General features: G+C 43.1%; 1 protein-coding gene across 1 annotated transcript; it reads right to left on the bottom strand.

Annotated features, from left to right (window-relative positions):
* Positions 1-2,188: 2,188 nt before the first annotated feature.
* LOC306937122 (4-galactosyl-N-acetylglucosaminide 3-alpha-L-fucosyltransferase 9-like) lies at positions 2,189-21,744 on the bottom strand (the record flags this gene model as incomplete). The annotated part of the gene is made up of 2 exons (XM_079520790.1): positions 20,589-21,744; positions 2,189-2,236 (listed from the first exon to the last, which is right to left on the bottom strand). Exons 1-2 carry the CDS (start codon positions 21,573-21,575, stop codon positions 2,189-2,191), a joined length of 1,035 nt encoding a protein of 344 aa, XP_079376916.1. The 5' UTR covers positions 21,576-21,744.
* Positions 21,745-21,782: the final 38 nt, after the last annotated feature.

Here is a 21,782-nt window from a genome sequence, read left to right as displayed (position 1 = left end):
TCAGATGTCTGGGTTTAGTGGGCTCCCTCAAGGTGAACATCAGATGTCTGGGTTTAGTGGGCTCCCTCAAAGTGAACATCAGATGTCTGGGTTTAGTGGGCTCCCTCAAGGTGAACATCAGATGTCTGGGTTTAGTGGGCTCCCTCAAGGTGAACATCAGATGTCTGGGTTCATGGGCTCCCTCAAGGTGAACATCAGATGTCTGGGTTTAGTGGGCTCCCTCAAGGTGAACATCAGATGTCTGGGTTTAGTGGGCTCCCTCAAGGTGAACATCAGATGTCTGGGTTTAGTGGGCTCCCTCAAGGTGGACATCAGATGTCTGGGTTTAGTGGGCTCCCTCAAGGTGAACATCAGATGTCTGGGTTTAGTGGGCTCCCTCAAGGTGGACATCAGATGTCTGGGTTTAGTGGGCTCCCTCAAGGTGAACATCAGATGTCTGGGTTTAGTGGGCTCCCTCAAGGTGGACATCAGATGCAACCGTGCGGGCCGCGTAAGCCTTAATTATTGCAGCAACAAAACCCTTTTAAAGGTGGGCAGACATGCATGTTTAGATAGAGCAACAAAGCATGTTTAGATAGAGCAACAAAGCATGTTTAGATAGAGCAACAAAGCATGTTTAGATAGAGCAACAAAGCAATGCTTTGCATCCTTCCGTGAGAATAGTCCAGTGACAGATATTGCACTTGGCTTTCGAATGACATATATACCGTATAATAAGGCAGTGGAAACCAACGTGTGTGTGTGTGTGTGTGTGTGTGTGTGTGTGTGTGTGTGTGTGTGTGTGTGTGTGTGTGTGTGTGTGTGTGTGTGTGTGCGTGTGCGTGTGTGCGCGTGTGCGTGCACACTCGTGCGCATTTTGTGTGTGTATTTAGATGGGGAGAGAGAGAGAGAGAGAGAGAGAGAGATCTCCCTCGGGAGACTGTAATGGAACACCATTAGAGGAGTCACAAGCAGCAGTCTGTATGGCTCTATTGTAAGGGGGGGCGGTGGTGGATGTGGAGGGCTGCTCTAACTGCCTACTGTGTTTTCACCAGGCTGGAGCACTTTACACTAGCATCATATACCCGCAGGCACAATGTCTCCCGTTCATAATGTGTCTCTATCATAACCTCCTTCTCTCTCCCGCTCCTCTCCCTCTCAATGCCCACTCCACCCCACACCGCTACCATCTCCTGCTCTCCCCCTTCGTTGTTTTCCTCTTAAGCGATGTGTCGTTGTTTTCCTTCGCCGGGAAGTTATTTTCGGCGAACCGCACCGTTGTATGTATGCCGAAAGTATATACTTTGGCTTTCTACCTCTCACACACACACATACCGTATACTGTACACGCACGTATCGCTCACGTGTCGCGCACGCTGCTGTCAAGCCCCTCCCTTTGCCTCAGCCCTCCATTTTTTCCCTCCATCAACTCTGTGACACCCAGCAGTGGGCCGTGACATTACAGAAAAACAGAGCGAGGAAAAGAGAGTGAGAGAGAGAGAGAGGGACAAGGAGAGGGAGGGAGGGTTGGGGGGGGCGGTGTTGAGTGTCAGGGAAAAAAGAGTGGGAGCAACGTTGCAGGAAAAGTGGGTGAGGGATGAGAGAGAGAGAGAGAGAGAGAGAGAGAGAGAGAGAGAGGGGGTTATATAGGGTGTGGACCAGAAATAAGATTGAGAGAAAGCAAGCAAGTGGCAGAGTGAGTGAGAAGTAAGTGAGGGACATGTGAGTGATTTCCTCAATGTCATGAGGCGATACGGGCGTGCAGTGGGAGGGGGGGTGTTGGGGTGGGGGGTAGCAGGGGGTGAAGGAGCGGTGAAGCAAACTTGATGGCCTGTACACACATCTGATGAGAGGGAGTGGTCCCCTTGAAAGAAAGAGCTCAATAATTCAAAGGCAGGTGGGAGGGAGAGAGAGAGAGAGAGAGAGGTAGAAGAAGAGATACACACTGGCTGACGGCCATTTGCAATAAATGGGTTGGTGGGAGGGACGTTGATTAGCTACAGGTCAGAAATGATCAATCCCCACCAGCTCCAACCCAACTTTGTGTGTGTGTGGCGTGTGTCAGGAGTGCCAGCTCATGCCCTGCAGGCATTCGTGGTCCAATGGCACAATTCTTGGCGCAGGTGCTGCAAGGCTGTTAAATCTGTGGTGCTTTGTTCTCAGGTAAAGCTGCGTGCGTGCAGCACACATCACTTTCGGAGCAATTTATTCACACTGGCAGCTGCACAGTGTGGCCACAATCAGAGCCGCCGTCAGCCTGCCGCGCCGACACAAGCAGGAGGAATTATACTCTTATGAAAACTGCAGGGAGTCGGTCCCGTTGTGTGGGCGGGCGGGCGGGCGGGCGGGCGGGGGCCCCGCGACACCCCCAACGCACAACTCCCATTCTGCAGAGCAAACGCTGTGTCATCCGTCTGCACCGGAGGAGAGTTCAACATGAAAATGAAGGAAATGGTGTGACAGATACAGCATTGGGGAACTTTCATTTGACTTCAATGTAATGTCGTTTTGCGTGATGGCAGATCTGCAAGATCACAAACGTGTCGCGTCACGACCAGTGGTGGAAAAAGTAGGCCTACTCAAATGTTTTACTTAAGTAAAAGTATCAATACTGCAATATAGAAATACTCCATTACAAGTAAAAGTCTGGAATTCAAAATGTACTTGAGTAAATACAAAAGTATTGGCATTGGTATTTAAAGTACAAAAAGTACTCATTATGCTGAATGTCTCATTTCAAGTCTTCAAAACGTATATACAAATCTTTTGAAAATAGCAGATCTACATGCTCACAATGTGTCGCATCGCAAGCACACAAATGTAGAGCTGAAGTGGGTAATGTATGTTTTGTAATAATAATCAAAATCTACAAAGCAACTAGTAACTCAAGTTTTCAAATAAATGTAGTGGAGTAAAAGTACAATATTTGCCAAGATGTAATAGTGAAGTGGAAGTAAAAGTACAAGAAATAGGAAATACTCTAAAACGGTTAGTCCCAACACTTAATTCTGATTGGCTGGTTGCCATGGTAAATCTCATGATAATCCACACCTTCAATCACTTTATATCGTTCCCAGCTGCGTTACATTGATCCCACAGCTCTGTAGCTGAACTGGGGAACGGAGCACTTGAATGCCTTACAAACACTGGCCGTGCGTGCGTCTAAGCACCGCCCGTGCTCATATGACTGTGTGGCTCCGGGCGGCCTCGTAAAAACATCAAGCGCCTCCTATTCCCCCGTCTGAGTAAAAACAAGGAAGTGTGGCTCGCTCTGGTAGGCGCAAAGTTGCGCAAAGTGTAGCTTGAGGTTAATATTGCTATATGTTTGTAACCGTTTTAGAAAAGCAATAAGCCACTCGAGGTCCCAGTTTACCGGGTATTTTATAATGGCTGAAAGGGTCGGAGACACTCCGCTACACGTCGTGTCTCACTACGCCTCTCAGCCATTATAAAATACCCAGTAACCTGAGACCTCTTGTGGCTTATTGCTTTAGTAAAGTAGAAATACCTCAATATTGTACTCAATACTTAAGTGAATGCACTTATACTTTCCACCACTGGTCACGACATATTGTGAGACTGTATGTCTGCTATATCCGGTGAGTGGCACCGCCATCCAGTGAAGCGCGTAACTAGAGATAGAATACCTATAGCACTTTCACAGCCTGTAATGAGGCTGAAGACACGATAAGACAGACAGTAAGGGAAATAGATTTGACTCTTTCTTAGCCAAAACTTCATGTTATAGGGGATGAGAATTAATAAGAGGTCACAACGGGTGAGGCTTTGACACGAGGACCAAGATTAGAAATTCCCTATACAATGTAGGAGCTTTTAAATTCATTTCCAAGGGGGGGCCTCTGTCTATTCCCTGCATCTGAAAAGTTTGAAAGAATCTGGAATTGTTCCTCTATAAGTTGGATGATAATAGCCAAGCTAATTAGAAGCTGGCTTCAATTAAGCATTAAGCAACACGATAATCTCAGCCATTTCTCCAACCTCTAATTTGAGCCCAGATATTCATTTATATGACAAATGGCATTCATTTTCCCACATACATAAATATTCATCTCAGATGATGTCCCCCATGGTTTAGTGCAGTCGTATAGTTTTCATAACGTAAACCGTGTGTGTGTGTGATGGGGCTGCAGTGCTTCCTGCTGGTCAGGAGACAACACAACAAGTATTACTGTATTTATCTTCCCACCATCCCCATCATTTGGTAACTTTGTTATTTTTCACATCAAGGACTCCCAAATTGATATGTATTTGGCCGTGGACCTCCATCTGAAAATATGTTGTGCCAGGGACCCCCATAAAAGATGGTTTTCTTCAAATATTTTGCGACATGTTGAGAGCTTGCAGATAGGCTATTTTCAAATAGTCTATACACATACAGCATGTTTAAAGTGGTTCAAATGATTCAAGGTTCAAGGTTGCATCTTGTTCACAGGTACAGTAGTAGTACATACGAGTAAAACGTATTCATTCATTCATTCATTCATTCCAGCTTCCTTCAGACAGCTTGATTTTGATATTAATTTGTAGGGGACCATAATGACCCATGGGGGTCCCCGGACCCCATGCACTTCCACTGTTCTTTTTTTGTTTAGGTTTGTTTTTGGCTTTTGTGCCTTTATTGATAGTTACAGTGAAGACAGACAGGAAAGAGGGAGAGAGAGAAGGGGAGAGACGTGCAGCAATGTCATGTCAGGCATGAGTTGAGCCTACATGTGGCATGCGCCTAGACCACTAGGCCAGCGGACGCCCACCACTGTTCATGAGTTGAGCCTACATGTGGCATGCGCCTAGACCACTAGGCCAGCGGACGCCCACCACTGTTCTTTACAATGAGATGTTTTGCCCCTGGCAAGAAAGATTATACATTAAATTAATATACATATTAGCTTTTTTAGCATTTAGCTTGGCAGACGAGGTTCTTTGTAGCCCATTGCAGTTTGCTTGTTCATATTGTTGACGTTTTTATTGTGAACGGACACATTTGTCATCGTGACTAAGTTAGTACACACACAGTAAAATGCTTAGGATTCAATTAACTCTGAGAGTGTTCAGATGTAACCAAATGGACAGCAAGGGCGAAATCCAAGCTTCACTCTCGGATTTACAAATGGATAGGGTTTTACTGTGTAGAGTAGCTCAATGGATAGGGTTTTACTGTGTAGAGTAGCTCAATGGATAGGGTTTTACTGTGTAGAGTAGCTCAATGGATAGGGTTTTACTGTGTAGAGTAGCTCAATGGATAGGGTTTTACTGTGTAGAGTAGCTCAAATGGATAGGGTTTTACTGTTTAGAGTAGCTCAATGGATAGGGTTTTACTGTGTAGAGCAGCTCAATGGATACTAGGGTTTTACTGTGTAGAGTAGCTCAATGGATATGGTTTTACTGTGTAGAGTAGCTCAATGGATAGGGTTTTACTGTGTAGAGTAGCTCAAATGGATAGGGTTTTACTGTTTAGAGTAGCTCAATGGATAGGGTTTTACTGTGTAGAGCAGCTCAATGGATACTAGGGTTTTACTGTGTAGAGTAGCTCAATGGATATGGTTTTACTGTGTAGAGTAGCTCAATGGATAGGGTTTTACTGTGTAGAGTAGCTCAATGGATAGGGTTTTACTGTGTAGAGTAGCTCAATGGATAGGGTTTTACTGTGTAGAGTAGCTCAAATGGATAGGGTTTTACCAGGGCTGCCAAGTCTCACGCTTTGAGAGTGAGAGTCACGCAATTTGACCTTTTACCACGCACCACGCCACACCTCTCATTTCTCACGCACGCACAATACGCACGCCGAGGGGGGCATAAAATGTGCCAAAAAAGCCAAGCCGGCTATCATAATAACAATTTTCTCCGCGGCTCCGCCGCGTAATAACGCGCGCCCATGTGTGCGTCCTCACAAACGGCAAAATAGCCGATCTGCAGGAGATCATGCAGCGCTGTTATATGCAGTAGAAGGGTAACCAGGCAGTGGACCACCAAATCGTCAGCAGGGTCCCTGACTGTGACGCATGGAAATGAGCCATGCAGAGTTTAACATCGCATCGAAATATTTTTCATGGAAGACAATATAGCCTCCACAAGTTACAACATTAAGTGAGTAAGTCACAAGTGACTATCTCTCTTCTATACTGGTGTGTGGCGTGACTGGCGTATCTTGCGTGATATGAGGAACGGTGCCAGTAGCCTACGAACATTATAGGGACAAAGTCGTGTGTGTGTGTGTGTGTGTGTGTGTGTGTGTGTGTGTGTGAAGGGGGAGGGGCCGCATCGCAACTTGTCGTTATAGTTCTGTTCAGAGAGGGGGGGGGGGGGGGAGAGAGAGACAGAGAGAGAGAGACCACAGATGTGTGGGCATGGGGAAATTAAAAATAAGGCATTTTCCCAAATTCCAGTTTTCTGACTTTTTATTTCACAACATATTCCCCAATTTCCACTGAGATTATGGGGTGAATGAATGTGGCCAGACCCATCTTCTCTTTCTGTCATAGTGACATTGTCCTGCATCAGATCATGTCCAAATCAGGTTCTCCAATCTCCAGTAGCCTCTTCAGTTTTTTTAAGATTTTTTGAGTGGTGCAACCACTCTCTTACGGAGCTATGTGTGTGGCTGGCTGGGTCTGAGCACTATGTGTGTGGATTGCTGGCTGGCTGGGTCTGAGCACTATGTGTGTGGCTTGCTGGCTGGCTGGCTGGGTCTGAGCACTATGTGTGTGTGGATTGCTGGCTGGCTGGCTGGGTCTGAGCACTAGTCCATGAGCCAGACCCCCCTAATTTGCGCGTTAATTACGAAATGGGTGGGCAAATTCTTGTTTGAATTTTTGACTAGCTGTACTTGTCTACTTCACATTTTTGTATGATAACAATCGCAGACTAGCAGCTTAGTGGTAGTTATCATGCATTGAGTACATGCACCCCTATATTGCCACATGCAAATTGTGACAACAAATATATGATCAACTTTTGAACCTTACTTTGTGCAGAGACCAATGAAACCACTTTTCTGCATAATTCAAATATGGGGAATTGATTGGAATGGTTATTTTACTTCCACAAAACTTCCATATATGCTTAAATGGGCTTTTAATGCAGTATTTTGCACACACATCTAAGAAATTTAAAATAAGGCTTGCAAATATCCCCATTTTGGAAGTGTGTGCTAAGAACCAACATGTTCTTTATGGCTATAGAGAACTGCTCACCATTCTAAGCTTTAATATGAGTGGTAACATGTGTTTGTACGTTTTGTAACTCTAGAGATACAATCAGAAACACTATTATAGTGTGATAACACGAGCCAGGGCCATAGCTATAGAATCAAATCGGTGGGCAAAGCTGGTGTGATTTTTGTGACTTGTTTGTGACTTGTTGTGCATCTCTACTTCACAGTTTGGCATGATAACCATTGCAGACACATAGCTTAGTGGTCGTTATCATGCATTGAATATGTGGCCCCCTATATTACCACACACATTCTTACAAAAATATATGATAAACGTTTGAGCCATTATTGTGTAGAGACCTATAATCACACCTTTCTGCATAATTCAAGTATGGGTAATTGACTGGAATAGTCATTTTACTTATTCAATACTTTCATATATGCTTAAAACTCGACACCAGGCTGGCTGAAGAAGTTCCTCATGCAGAAGACCCCAACACGTTGTAGTGTCTGGCCCTTAGACTTATTGACAGTCATGCCGAAGCAGGGTCTCACTGGAAACTGGTGGGGCAGAGTGAATGGATAGATGATGTTGGTTGGACACAGGGTGATGCGTGGCCGTGGACTGAGAGTGCATCCCGCATTGACACCAACCACAGATCTTGCAGCTTTAGGCGTGCATCTCGTGCTTTGTCTGACTCAGCTCTCTATGCACGTTGTTGTGCGTCACGCATCCGGTTGCAGTATAGGCTCGGGTACCTTTGGGCATATTGGCATGTAAAAAAGGTGATCTGTAACTGCCATCTATTAGCCAATTCATCATTCTGTTGAGCTGGTCAAGTCATGGTGATGTCAGCGGTATCACCTTTTATGCCCATCTTTGTCAGGCATGCCCAAATATGGGGTCTATGCAGATGTCAGAAGTCGGTGGGACGAACCCGTATTTAGGCATGCCCAAATATGGAGTTGCAGAGGCAGAGGCCTTGTGATGTCAGCTGTGGCCCGGGCAGAGGCCTTTTGTGGCGGTTCTGGACAATCATGGGTCCGACCAACTCAACACCGGGCACTGCACTCCCTGTGGGGGTGTAGAACGCGTGTGTCGAATTTGAAGTAGGTGGGGCGAACGGTTTTGGTGTTACATGTATTACAGACGTACAGCTGTACAGACACAGAGACTTTGCATTTATAGTTAGATGATACATTGGCTACTATATGGACATTGAATATTCCCTCATTTAAAACCTTTGATTTTGACATGTTAACAAAATGAAATAAGAATGTTGACTCTGTCAATACAATATTCAATTGACAGTCATGCAAAATCAGGCATATTTTCCTATATAATGCCTAATTTGCATATTTAAATATACAATTTCAGAAAACTTGTAATACAATAAATCATTGTTTTCATGTAATTAATCAACTATAGGCCGTGTTGGGACCCCAGAAAAAGTGCCTAGAAAATGAATTTCGTTCCCGCGTCATGGGCACTACTCATTCAATGCATTTTTTCAAATCAACCTGGGGACCACTATTGTGTTGGGTGGGGATATGGGCTAAGATTAGTGCTTTTGTAACTTAACACTTGCTATGCATCCCATGTGTATACAACATCCCACTGTTTCTCAACCGTTGACTACTACTGGTAAAATGTCCTAATAATAATGACTCAACCAGACAATCCGGTGCACTTCCCCTTTCTTGAGATTCTAACTCCCTTTTTCTGTTGAATTTCTTGAACTCCAACTTGTCAGTAAATGACTACATGGATGGACTCATCATAGGTCACCAGGTCATTCAGTGCACTTCCCCTTTCTTGAGATTCTAACTCCCTTTTTCTGTTGAATTTCTTGAACTCCAACTTGTCAGTAAATGACATGGATGGACTCATCATAGGTCACCAGGTCATTCAGTTCACGGTTTCTCAACTAGTGGAAAGAACATTTAAAAAAATCAACAAATCCTACATTACTAAATGCATGGTCAGGGACCACATGCAATACCTCCACGGACCACCAGTGGTCCACGGACCACCTGTTGAAAACCCATGGTCTACTAGATGGACGTGTGTATGCACGTACAGAGATTTTGTGCATTAATTATTTAATACTCCTATCTGTATCAATATGAATGTGTATATTAGAGTGTTCTAGATAGATGTAATCATACATCAGAGCATTTCAATGTGGCCTACTAGGGAAGTTTCATGGTGATCACTAGTTCTTAAGTTTTTTCATCCTATTCACATGTATATAGGTGAAAATAACAAAATGTGTGATAAATATGAAAAAGCTGCTCCTGTGGAAGTGTTATCATATATTAATTTACTTATATTGACCTTCTAAACAATTTAATATAGGTATGGTTTTGCCCACTCATTTCGTAATGAAAACTTGTCTGGCTGGCTGGCTGGGTCTGAGCACTATGTGTTTGGCTTGCTGGCTGGCTGGCTGGCTGGGTCTGAGCACTATGTGTGTGGCTTGCTGGCTGGCTGGCTGGCTGGGTCTGAGCACTATGTGTGTGGCTTGCTGGCTGGCTGGCTGGCTGGGTCTGAGCACTATGTGTGTGGCTTGCTGGCTGGCTGGCTGGGTCTGAGCACTATGTGTGTGGCTTGCTGGCTGGCTGGCTGGGTCTGAGCACTATGTGTGTGGCTTGCTGGCTGGCTGGCTGGCTGGGTCTGAGCACGAAAACAGCGTGGTGGTTTTTCACCACCTGTGCGCAACCAAACGCAAACACAAACACACATGCACATATTAACTGTATATATGATGATTTCGGGTGTGCCAGTACAGTACAGTACAGTACAGTACAGTACAGTACAGTACAGTACAGTACAGTACAGTACAGTACAGTACAGTACAGTACAGTACAGTACAGTACAGTAGTGGGTCATTTCTCTACCGTTTCGGACGCGGGGTGGCTCGCAGGAACCGGCCCGGCACCCTGGGCTCTATCCTGTGGGTCTGACCCCCCCCCCCCCCCCCCCCCCCGGGGACCCCCACACGGAGTTGCACCACTCTAGGGTGGGATGTCTGTATTCCTCTAAAATTGGCCTTTTTTAACATTGATTTAGAGTCTAAATCAATGTTAAAAAAGGCCAAATCGCCGCCGCCCGGTGGGCGGCGTCGAACACATTAAGACACTAAGGTCTCACTCTTGGCATTTTCTGAAACTTGGCAGCCCTGGTTTTACTGTGTAGAGTAGCTCAATGGATAGGGTTTTACTGTGTAGAGTAGCTCAATGGATAGGGTTTTACTGTGTAGAGTAGCTCAATGGATAGGGTTTTACTGTGTAGAGTAGCTCAATGGATATGGTTTTACTGTGTAGAGTAGCTCAATGGATAGGGTTTTACTGTGTAGAGTAGCTCAATGGATAGGGTTTTACTGTGTAGAGTAGCTCAAATGCTAAGATGAATACTGCAAAGCACACAGATCAGAATTACAGCAGTTTTCCACACAGGAGCCTTGGGAAAACTCCTCCAGCAATTATTTCAAGTAAAGCATTGATCCAAATAAAATATTCTGCACTTCATAGGGTGCATACTTCTGCCAACACAATGCAATTACCAAGATATGCCATGTCATGATCTGCGATTATGTGATTCGGACATTGATTTTAATTGTGACCTTGTCCTTTGACCTTTTTGACCCGAATGTTGATGATCTCTTGGGGACAGCCTACTGATCATTCCCATGTCGCTTCATGAAAATCAACCCATCCATTCTTGCATTGCTTACAGTGTATTAGCATGACTGTCCACTGGAGGCTTTTCTAAAATAGAATAACACTCTAGTCTAAAACCCAATCAAGTACAACAGAACAAAAAGGACACTAGTAATATTTAACATCATCAAAATCAAACCCAAATGACCCAATACATTAACTTGTGAGAAAAATAATCATTCAAGTATAAGTAGTCAGAAACTATGTACATGATGTGAGCACAGCACAGTTGATTTGATTTCAACCATAGTTTGAGTCCTCTGTAAAACACATTACCATCTGTAGACGGTCTCTAGTTTTAGAACCTAGGCAAAGAGTTCCAAAGGTTTGTCCTCTTTTACTGAGAAGGCAGACTGTCCGAATTAGTTCTTACACTTGGGAACAATACAGTCACCATTGAGGCTCGTGTCGTTGCTCTATCAGAGCTCTGAAGTCTATCAGCCAGTCCAGAAAACAGAGGTGAGACATGATTATGTAAACATTTAAAAACCAATTTGATAGTTGGGGGAAAAAAACAACAACCTACAAACAGAATGAGGTGAAGTCTGGTGGAGGCTTTCTTTATATTGCACATCATCAGCCAGATACAGGTAATGGCTCACTCAGAACATGTTGTCCATAATTACATCAACGTTACATCTTCAAGTCTCAGATGTGAGTTCAAACACAACGTGTGACGACAACAACACATTGCAATCAGCCCAACATAACACACACACACACTGGAAGGAAGCACCATGCACCACCACTTCAGCGTGGCGTCTGGTGTTTTCTGCTGCAGCTGCTTATATGGAATATATTATATATATGCCTACACTGCCTTTGATTTGTATTTGGTCTAAAGAAGACAGATGCACTCCTTAAAGGTTGTTAATGAGCATGTAGGACAACCAGGAAGGTGTAAATGTTCAGAAATGGATTTGTGATATCAAATCAAAAAGAAAAAGGTCCGAACATAAAAACTCTATTGCACATAGATAGAATACAACACTGTGACAAGCTGTTTGCATTAAGTTAGGTAACAGCAACTGGGAAATAAATAAATTAGAAAGAAAAATGCTGCTGGTATATACAATATACCAAGAACTATTTGCACATATTTGATTTGATGATGCAATAATGACAAGACTATGCACATGTACACATTTGATTTGGTTATGCTCTTGAATCATCTTTTTTTCTCTCCTTGCTCTTTTTTGCACTCTCTCCCTTTCTTTAATATATATATATACGCTTTTATTTTTATTTTTTTATCACTATTCTACTGTTGGTCTATGCTGCTGCATTGTCTGAAGGAAGCCAAACCAAAATATGTTTTACTCTTATGTACCTGTACGCGAACCTTGAACCTTGAACACTGTCTGGAACTTGTAAAAAGGATCTTTATTAAATCAACGTTTCATCAGGACAGGCCCTGGTGAAGGTTTGACGACCGAAACATCGATGGAGAGAATCCTTTTTGCAAGTTCCAGAGAGAATTTGTTCCAGAGAAAAGTGCTAAAAAGCCACAGTGTGAACTGTGAACAGATGTGAAAATATATAATGAATTTGTGTGAGAGCTACCACAGAGTACTAGGTGGCCATGAAATCTTGTTTAAATTAGGACCAAGAGCTAATGTAAAACTACAGTAACTTGCATTATCGGCGGCACATTATAATCAAAAACCTAAATTAATCAGATTGACAATTGATTTATGAGTGCTGAATGAAATTATGGCATTACAGTATGTGCTGTTAGTACTCCACACGATAAAGACCTTTTTTGACAATCACAAACAAAGCATCAGTTACTGCTGCAGATATTATCTCCGTCAGACGCCAGGCCTACAGGCCGAGACTCGAAAGGCAGAGATCATGTTTTCACCCCTGTGTGTCTTTGTGTCTGAGTGAATTTTCACAGCTAATCTTTTAAACTGCCGGACCAATCGCTGTCAAACTTTACATGCACATTCCCAGTACAGGCCATAAGGAACACCAAATCTTTCGAATCAGCCTCAGGGTGGCGCTATACCAGGCTATACGTTTTGAGCCATTAGGTGGTACTACTGTGGCTAAAGATTGTGTTCAAAACACACACCAATTGGGTTAGGGTTGGGGATAAACAACAGATTATTATCGTAGATTTTGGCTATGTGAGGCAACACAACATAAAGTGAAAATGAAAAACAAATTAGATTAGAACTAAATTAGTATGATGTCCGGCTAACATTGGGCAAGACTGACGTCATCGTCGATATGATGTCAGAGATCCCCACAGGAGAGGAGACGTGCTAATATTGGAACCTGTATGGGAGTGTGCCCTCATTTTTGTCTCCACCAGGCCGAAGGCATGGGGAGAGAGTATGTTTTGCACTCCGTCCGTCCGTCCGTGTGTCCGTGTGTCCGTCCGTCCGTGTGTCCGTCCGTCCGTGTGTCCGTCCGTCTGTGAACAGCTAATCTCCGGCACCGTTAACCCGGTCGATGCCAAATTTTGCACACACACTCCCTGAATGGCCAGAATGGCCTGTTATAGCGCCACCAGGAGGCCGCTTTGTGCAAAACAAGTTTTTGGACAGTACACCTACATATTTTGTCCAAACATCACGCAAATTGGTACACAGTCTCTCTAGAGCCATTCAACGAAACGGGTCTTTCAGATTTCTCAGACTCCATCCTGATTGGCTAAGATTGGCTTCCAAAGTTTGCAGGAGTGCTCGGTTTCAAACAAAATGCTGCAAATCATGAACACATCATGTGATTTCCGTGAAATTGTGCACGCACCTTCCCACTAGGCAGAGGAAGAAATGCCCCATGAACATTTTCAACTCAGCCTCATGGTGGCGCTATAACTGGCCGAAAAGTGTTTTTACCTCTAACTGCACGGATCTGTGAATAACTTTGTATGCCAACTCCCTAGAGGCCAAGGAAAAACCTTTGCCTGGAATGTTTCACATCTGCTCTTTATAGCGCCACCAGGAGGCCGACATATGTAAAACACATTTTCTAATATTACTCCTTCAGATTGTATCCAAATTTCACGCAAATCGGTACACATGCTCTCCATAGTCATGTGATCAAGACGGGTTTGTTTGATTTCTCATAATCCACCCTCATTGGCTACGATTGGCTCCTAAACTTTTCAGGAGTAGCCCGCTTTGTACCCGTTTTGTACAAATCGCCACAACTACTCAACGCAGCGTCCGATTGTGGTGAAACTGTGCATGCATATTCCCACTAGGCTTTGGAAGAAATGCCACTTGACCGTTTTCAAATCAGCCTCATGGTGGCGCTACAACAGGCCAAGCCGCGACACACACACACACACACACACACACACACAACACACACACACGTTTATATTGCTCCTAAACATTTTGCCAAACATCACACACACACACTCCTATCCTCCTGGTGGAGACCTGTGCCCAGAAGGGCACTTTTTCTAGTTAAGTTATGTAATTTATCAATACAGTTCAAAGCAATACAGTGGGATCCAAAAGTATGTGTCTACAACCAATATTTATGTTGCCGACATTTAAGGTTGGAGTTTATTACATGGCAGTCAATACATTAACTAAATATTATGTGTAAATAAAAATAGGCATGGAGTGGAGTACAACAACAGCATCCCAATTGCTGTTTGTCAACCTGCCCAACAAAACCAGAAATGCATCTGGGAAAATAGAGCCTCAAACTGTTGGAGGCGATAGATGGTAGGCTACGATGCCCAATGTTTGATATCAAAGTCAACAAAAGTGTTGATTCACTTGAATATTAATTCAAATAAACATTCCATTCGTGTTTGTATAACATTTAGATAGCATTATGCGAGCTTACCAACAATGGCAGATTTACAGATCAGTGCTCATTCATGTGCTTTTTCCTTGAATGAAATAAATACATTAATTCAATTAGACTATAAAACCACACCCTGAGGGCGAGAAGCGGCGAGGGCATGCACTCATCCGCCAGCGTGACAGCAGACTGCTGGGTGAGCGCTGGCGCTTTGGCATAGGGGGTCAGATCAACATATGGAATGAATTCTGTACTGGCCATATAGACCGATTCAGAAACGGGTCTCATGGTCGCAGGCAACGTATTTCCTGTAGGTGGAGACGACATATCTGCGGTTTCCCCGCACCTCCTTCTATCTTAGTCCATGAGCCAGACAAGTTTTCATTACGAAATGAGTGGGCAAAACCATACCTATATTAAATTGTTTAGAAGGTCAATATAAGTAAATTAATATATGATAACACTTCCACAGGAGCAGCTTTTTCATATTTATCACACATTTTGTTATTTTCACCTATATACACGTGAATAGGATGAAAAAACTTAAGAACTAGTGATCACCATGAAACTTCCCTAGTAGGCCACATTGAAATGCTCTGATGTATGATTACATCTATCTAGAACACTCTAATATACACATTCATATTGATACAGATAGGAGTATTAAATAATTAATGCACAAAATCTCTGTACGTGCATACACACGTCCATCTAGTAGACCATGGGTTTTCAACAGGTGGTCCGTGGACCACTGGTGGTCCGTGGAGGTATTGCATGTGGTCCCTGACCATGCATTTAGTAATGTAGGATTTGTTGATTTTTTTAAATGTTCTTTCCACTAGTTGAGAAACCGTGAACTGAATGACCTGGTGACCTATGATGAGTCCATCCATGTCATTTACTGACAAGTTGGAGTTCAAGAAATTCAACAGAAAAAGGGAGTTAGAATCTCAAGAAAGGGGAAGTGCACTGAATGACCTGGTGACCTATGATGAGTCCATCCATGTAGTCATTTACTGACAAGTTGGAGTTCAAGAAATTCAACAGAAAAAGGGAGTTAGAATCTCAAGAAAGGGGAAGTGCACCGGATTGTCTGGTTGAGTCATTATTATTAGGACATTTTACCAGTAGTAGTCAACGGTTGAGAAGCAGTGGGATGTTGTATACACATGGGATGCATAGCAAGTGTTAAGTTACAAAAGCACTAATCTTAACCCATATCCCCACCCAACACAATAGTGGTCCCCAGGTTGATTTGAAAAAATGCATTGAATGAGTAGTGCCCATGACGCGGGAACGAAATTCATTTTCTAGGCACTTTTTCTGGGGTCCCAACACGGCCTATAGTTGATTAATTACATGAAAACAATGATTTATTGTATTACAAGTTTTCTGAAATTGTATATTTAAATATGCAAATTAGGCATTATATAGGAAAATATGCCTGATTTTGCATGACTGTCAATTGAATATTGTATTGACAGAGTCAACATTCTTATTTCATTTTGTTAACATGTCAAAATCAAAGGTTTTAAATGAGGGAATATTCAATGTCCATATAGTAGCCAATGTATCATCTAACTATAAATGCAAAGTCTCTGTGTCTGTACAGCTGTACGTCTGTAATACATGTAACACCAAAACCGTTCGCCCCACCTACTTCAAATTCGACACACGCGTTCTACACCCCCACAGGGAGTGCAGTGCCCGGTGTTGAGTTGGTCGGACCCATGATTGTCCAGAGCCGCCACAAAAGGCCTCTGCCCGGGCCACAGCTGACATCACAAGGCCTCTGCCTCTGCAACTCCATATTTGGGCATGCCTAAATACGGGTTCGTCCCACCGACTTCTGACATCTGCATAGACCCCATATTTGGGCATGCCTGACAAAGATGGGCATAAAAGGTGATACCGCTGACATCACCATGACTTGACCAGCTCAACAGAACGATGAATTGGCTAATAGATGGCAGTTACAGATCACCTTTTTTACATGCCAATATGCCCAAAGGTACCCGAGCCTATACTGCAACCGGATGCGTGACGCACAACAACGTGCATAGAGAGCTGAGTCAGACAAAGCACGAGATGCACGCCTAAAGCTGCAAGATCTGTGGTTGGTGTCAATGCGGGATGCACTCTCAGTCCACGGCCACGCATCACCCTGTGTCCAACCAACATCATCTATCCATTCACTCTGCCCCACCAGTTTCCAGTGAGACCCTGCTTCGGCATGACTGTCAATAAGTCCAGGGCCAGACACTACAACGTGTTGGGGTCTTCTGCATGAGGAACTTCTTCAGCCAGCCTGGTGTCGAGTTTTAAGCATATATGAAAGTATTGAATAAGTAAAATGACTATTCCAGTCAATTACCCATACTTGAATTATGCAGAAAGGTGTGATTATAGGTCTCTACACAATAATGGCTCAAACGTTTATCATATATTTTTGTAAGAATGTGTGTGGTAATATAGGGGGCCACATATTCAATGCATGATAACGACCACTAAGCTATGTGTCTGCAATGGTTATCATGCCAAACTGTGAAGTAGAGATGCACAACAAGTCAAAAAAATCACACCAGCTTTGCCCACCGATTTGATTCTATAGCTATGGCCCTGGCTCGTGTTATCACACTATAATAGTGTTTCTGATTGTATCTCTAGAGTTACAAAACGTACAAACACATGTTACCACTCATATTAAAGCTTAGAACGGTGAGCAGTTTTCTATAGCCATTAGGAACATGTTGGTTCTTAGCACACACTTCCAAAATGGGGATATTTGCAAGCCTTATTTTAAATTTCTTAGATGTGTGTGCAAAATACTGCATTAAAAGCCCATTTAAGCATATATGGAAGTTTTGTGGAAGTAAAATAACCATTCCAATCAATTCCCCATATTTGAATTATGCAGAAAAGTGGTTTCATTGGTCTCTGCACAAAGTAAGGTTCAAAAGTTGATCATATATTTGTTGTCACAATTTGCATGTGGCAATATAGGGGTGCATGTACTCAATGCATGATAACTACCACTAAGCTGCTAGTCTGCGATTGTTATCATACAAAAATGTGAAGTAGACAAGTACAGCTAGTCAAAAATTCAAACAAGAATTTGCCCACCCATTTCGTAATTAACGCGCAAATTAGGGGGGTCTGGCTCATGGACTATCTACCGCGGTGGCTGAGACCAGAGCCATATAGTGATGGTTGAGACAAAGCAGTGAAAGGTCCTGAAAGATACATAACGTCAGTCTTACCCAATACACAATCTTTCTTATACCTCATACTAAGCATTAAAGTATGAGGTATAATGTACAGCAGCCTTGTGTAGTAGAAGGAGGTGCGGGGAAACCGCAGATATGTCGTCTCCGCCTACAGGAAATACGTTGCCTGCGACCATGAGACCCGTTTCGGTCTATATGGAGCGCGTCTTGAGTGTACAGGGTTTGATGAGGTCAGATCAACATATGGAATGTCAGAACAGGTCAGCTCCATATATGGAGATCTAAGGGTAGCAGTGGGGGCAGTGTCTTGAGTGTACAGGGTTTGATGAGGGCCCAGGTAGGGCCGGGTCTTAATTTTCAGGCCTGTTGAGAACTCTAGTAATAACTTAGGGGCGGGCCCGTCTAGAGTTTGAATGGACAGGTATCAGTCAAAATGGAGACATCGAAGAGGAAGGACGGGATGGGAGGAATCAACATATGGAATGTCAGAACAGGTCAGCTCCATATATGGAGATCTAAGGGTTTGATGACTGACTGACTTACGGGATATGCATGTTTTTCATAGTAAACTGCTACAAATACACTAAAAATAGCTACACTGTGTGTGTGTGTGTGTGTGTGTGTGTGTGTGTGTGTGTGTGTGTGTGTGTGTGTGTGTGTGTGTGTGTGTGTGTGTGTGTGTGTGTGTGTGTGTGTGTGTGTGTGTGTATATTACATGTATACAAATCATCATAGTTAAACAGAGTGGTTACCAAACGTGATTTTCTGTAGAATCATCAGATTTATAAACAGATTGTGCTGCTCCGAACAATCACTAGAAGGGTTTTTAGACTCGGGATAGTTCAGATTTTTTTAACTTAAGTTGTATGAAATACTTGCCATTAATATAGTGGTTGCAACTGTAATAATTGATTGCCCGAGTCCTGTGGTGGGAGTTCTGCTCTGGTTTTGGTGAAATATCAAGTAGTTCCGGTCATTTTGTGGGGGGCACTGGGGGCCACGCAGTAAAAGTAAATTAATCCACAAAACTAACGTCATTTGTATTGTTGACCTATTTCTAAAATATTAGTGCAACTTCCGTTCTTTTTTTACCCCTCTATCACACAGAACTATGTTTTTTGTGTCCATATCACTACGCCCAAAAAATAGTTCCATGTGATAGAGGGGTCAAAGTTGAACGAAAGTCGCGCTAATATTTTAGAAATAGGTCAACAATACAAATTACGTTTGTTTTGTGGATTCATTTACTTTTACTGCGTGGCCCCAGTGCCCCCCACAAAATGACCGGAACTACTTAATATTGACCAAAACCAGAGCAGAACTCCCACCATGGGACTCGGGCAATCAATTAATACAGTTGCAACCACTATATTAATGGCAAGTATTTCATACAACTTAAGTTCAAAAAATCTGAACTATCCCTTTAACATTGTTGTGTTATTCAGTTTGAAGATACTGGTAATACACTGTTCACTTCTTGGAAACAGCTTTCATCTGTATTTAGGAACTGAAAACATCCAACACTCATCCTAGCCTGCTGCCCAGTGCTCTGCGATAAATATGTTTTACAGTTACTATTACTGTCTCCTTGTCTGTGTCTGCACCTGTTCACCTGTTCTGCAGCCCCATTCATAGTAATTTTAGTAGTGTTGGTCTAAATGTTGTTGACGTTAAAAATGTGTTTATCTGAAGACGTGTAAACCACAGGATGTGTTTTGACAGTCATCTCTGCTGTGTTGCAGATGGGTTTTTTCAGTCAGTCACTAGGTTCAGCTGAAAACCATTTCTAAGAAGCCACTCTCTGTAATTACAGAGAGAGTGGCTTCTTAGAAATTCTTAGAAATTGATAATTATTAGGGATGCACGATTAATCAGTAGCATAATCGGAATCGGCCATAAGAATGCCATATCGGTATCGGTCTCAAGATAATACACATTATTTAATCGGTTTTCACCAGAAAAAAATAAAATATAAATCTATATTTCATTTGTTTACTCATTCAGTAGTCATTCAGTTGTGAAAACAGACACTTGGAAAAGTGTATATGCTATTTATTGATTGATTGAATACTTTATTAACAGGCTTTTGGCCAAGCCCCTAGGGCTCTGTATAATATGTTTAATATCGGAATCGGTCAGAATCGGTATCGGCAGATATGACCCTGTAAATAATCGGAGATCGGATATCGGTCATAATTTCATAATTGTGCACCCCTAATAATTATCAAAACGTCTTGCCAACATTACCTTTACATGTTTTTTTTATGCACCAGTCACCTTTAAAGGCGCTCTGAAAATAACTTGGACATTTTTCAGATTTTATCTCAAAATCCTAATTTGGTGCTTAACAAAGAGATTTCAGCACAATCAGATTTAACAAATTATTGTCGTTCATCAATTTTTCATTTCACTCACATTGTCTGCTTTTGTTGTCTGCCTGGCTCTTCAGTGCTGCCACCAGTTGTTCAATTAGACACAGCTTCTTCTAATCAATTGTGATTTGTCAGTAAAACATAAAAGGGATAGCAAAGGAAGATTGACAGTTTGTTTGTTTCAGAGATCTCATATGGGTATCATCACCCCCATTCCTGAACAGTTTCCTTTCCCCAGTACCACTCATACAGATTGTCAACAGTTTGTTTCCTGCCATAGTGTTGTCTTATGTAATTACAGCTGTGACATACAGCTTGTAGGGGGAATAAGGTGAGACTAGCCCTGTGTTTCCTCTTCCAGTTGAAGTACTTCTGGTAGCTGACCGCGTCCTGGTCCAGATGAAGGATCTGCTTGGCTAGGGCCTGGGGCGAGGAGAAGTCATCTACATGGATGAAGGCGTCTCCAGGGATAAACTTCTCGTAGTTCTCCCTTGAAGGCCCGAGCACCACAGGAACAGAGCCCAACACCAGAGGCCTGTAGACCTTCTCCGTGATGTAGTCTTCATGGATGGAGTTCTCAAATGCCAGGTAGAATTTGCAGCTTGCTACGATCATTGTGTATTCACTCTCGCTGACTTGGGAGTAAAATGGGCTTCCATAGGAGTGAATATGGATGAACATGCGAAGGGCCTTGTAGTAGTGTATTCTCTTATGTTCTGGGCTCCAGTTGCTCACAATCCAGCAGATCAATTTGTTTTTAGGAGGGATATCAGGCGTCTTCTCCTCCCTGGTCCTCCTGGTGATGGAACCATAGGGCAAACTCACATCTGCATCCCGCCTGTAGCTCACGGTCAGGTTGAATTGATTATTTAGGCCAATTATTCTCTTAGAGTTGGAGGGTGATTCAAAATTCATCCACAGCCATTTCTGAAACCGTGGCCGGTGTTGCAGCCGGGGCAAATTAGACAAATCCGCTTCAATCTCTCTGTGGTGGATGAGGACAGCGTCTGCGACGCCCAACAGCTCTCTGTTAGCCGTCAAATGGCAGCCTTTGATGTTGAACATGGCATCGCAGGAGTTTAGGTCAAAGGACTCTCCGAACGGCCAGTGCCATATCAGCATTGTGACCTGTTGTTTTTCTGTCCTAAGCAGTTGGTTCGCGACTTGGAACCAGTTTGGTGGTGGTAGACAGAGCCAGAATAAAGCAAGAAGGAAGGGTAGTGGAAGAAGCCATGTGAAGCTGCCAGGCAAAATTCTCATTTTGCAGCTGGATGCTGCTAACATCATCTGCTTGGGGAAAATAATTGTCATGGTCATGGTTGTGAACATTAATGTGCACAATTGAACACTAATTGATAATAGATTATATAATGTAAAATACAAGGAAAGTTTCAGACTCAGAGCATTGGAAATAAAGCTGGTTTTGAATGCTAGCACAAATAATAAGACGGTAGCAAAATTCCTCCACTTGTGATGTCATGATTACTTCATTTCCATTCTGCTATCTTCCTCCGCCTTTTCAGAATTTTTACTTTG

This window comes from Electrona antarctica (assembly GCF_951216825.1).
Source record: "Electrona antarctica genome assembly, chromosome: 14".
Taxonomy (NCBI): Eukaryota; Metazoa; Chordata; class Actinopteri; order Myctophiformes; family Myctophidae; genus Electrona; species Electrona antarctica.
The sequence above is the reverse complement of the archived record's forward strand: the minus strand, read 5'-3'. Positions and strand labels throughout refer to the sequence as shown.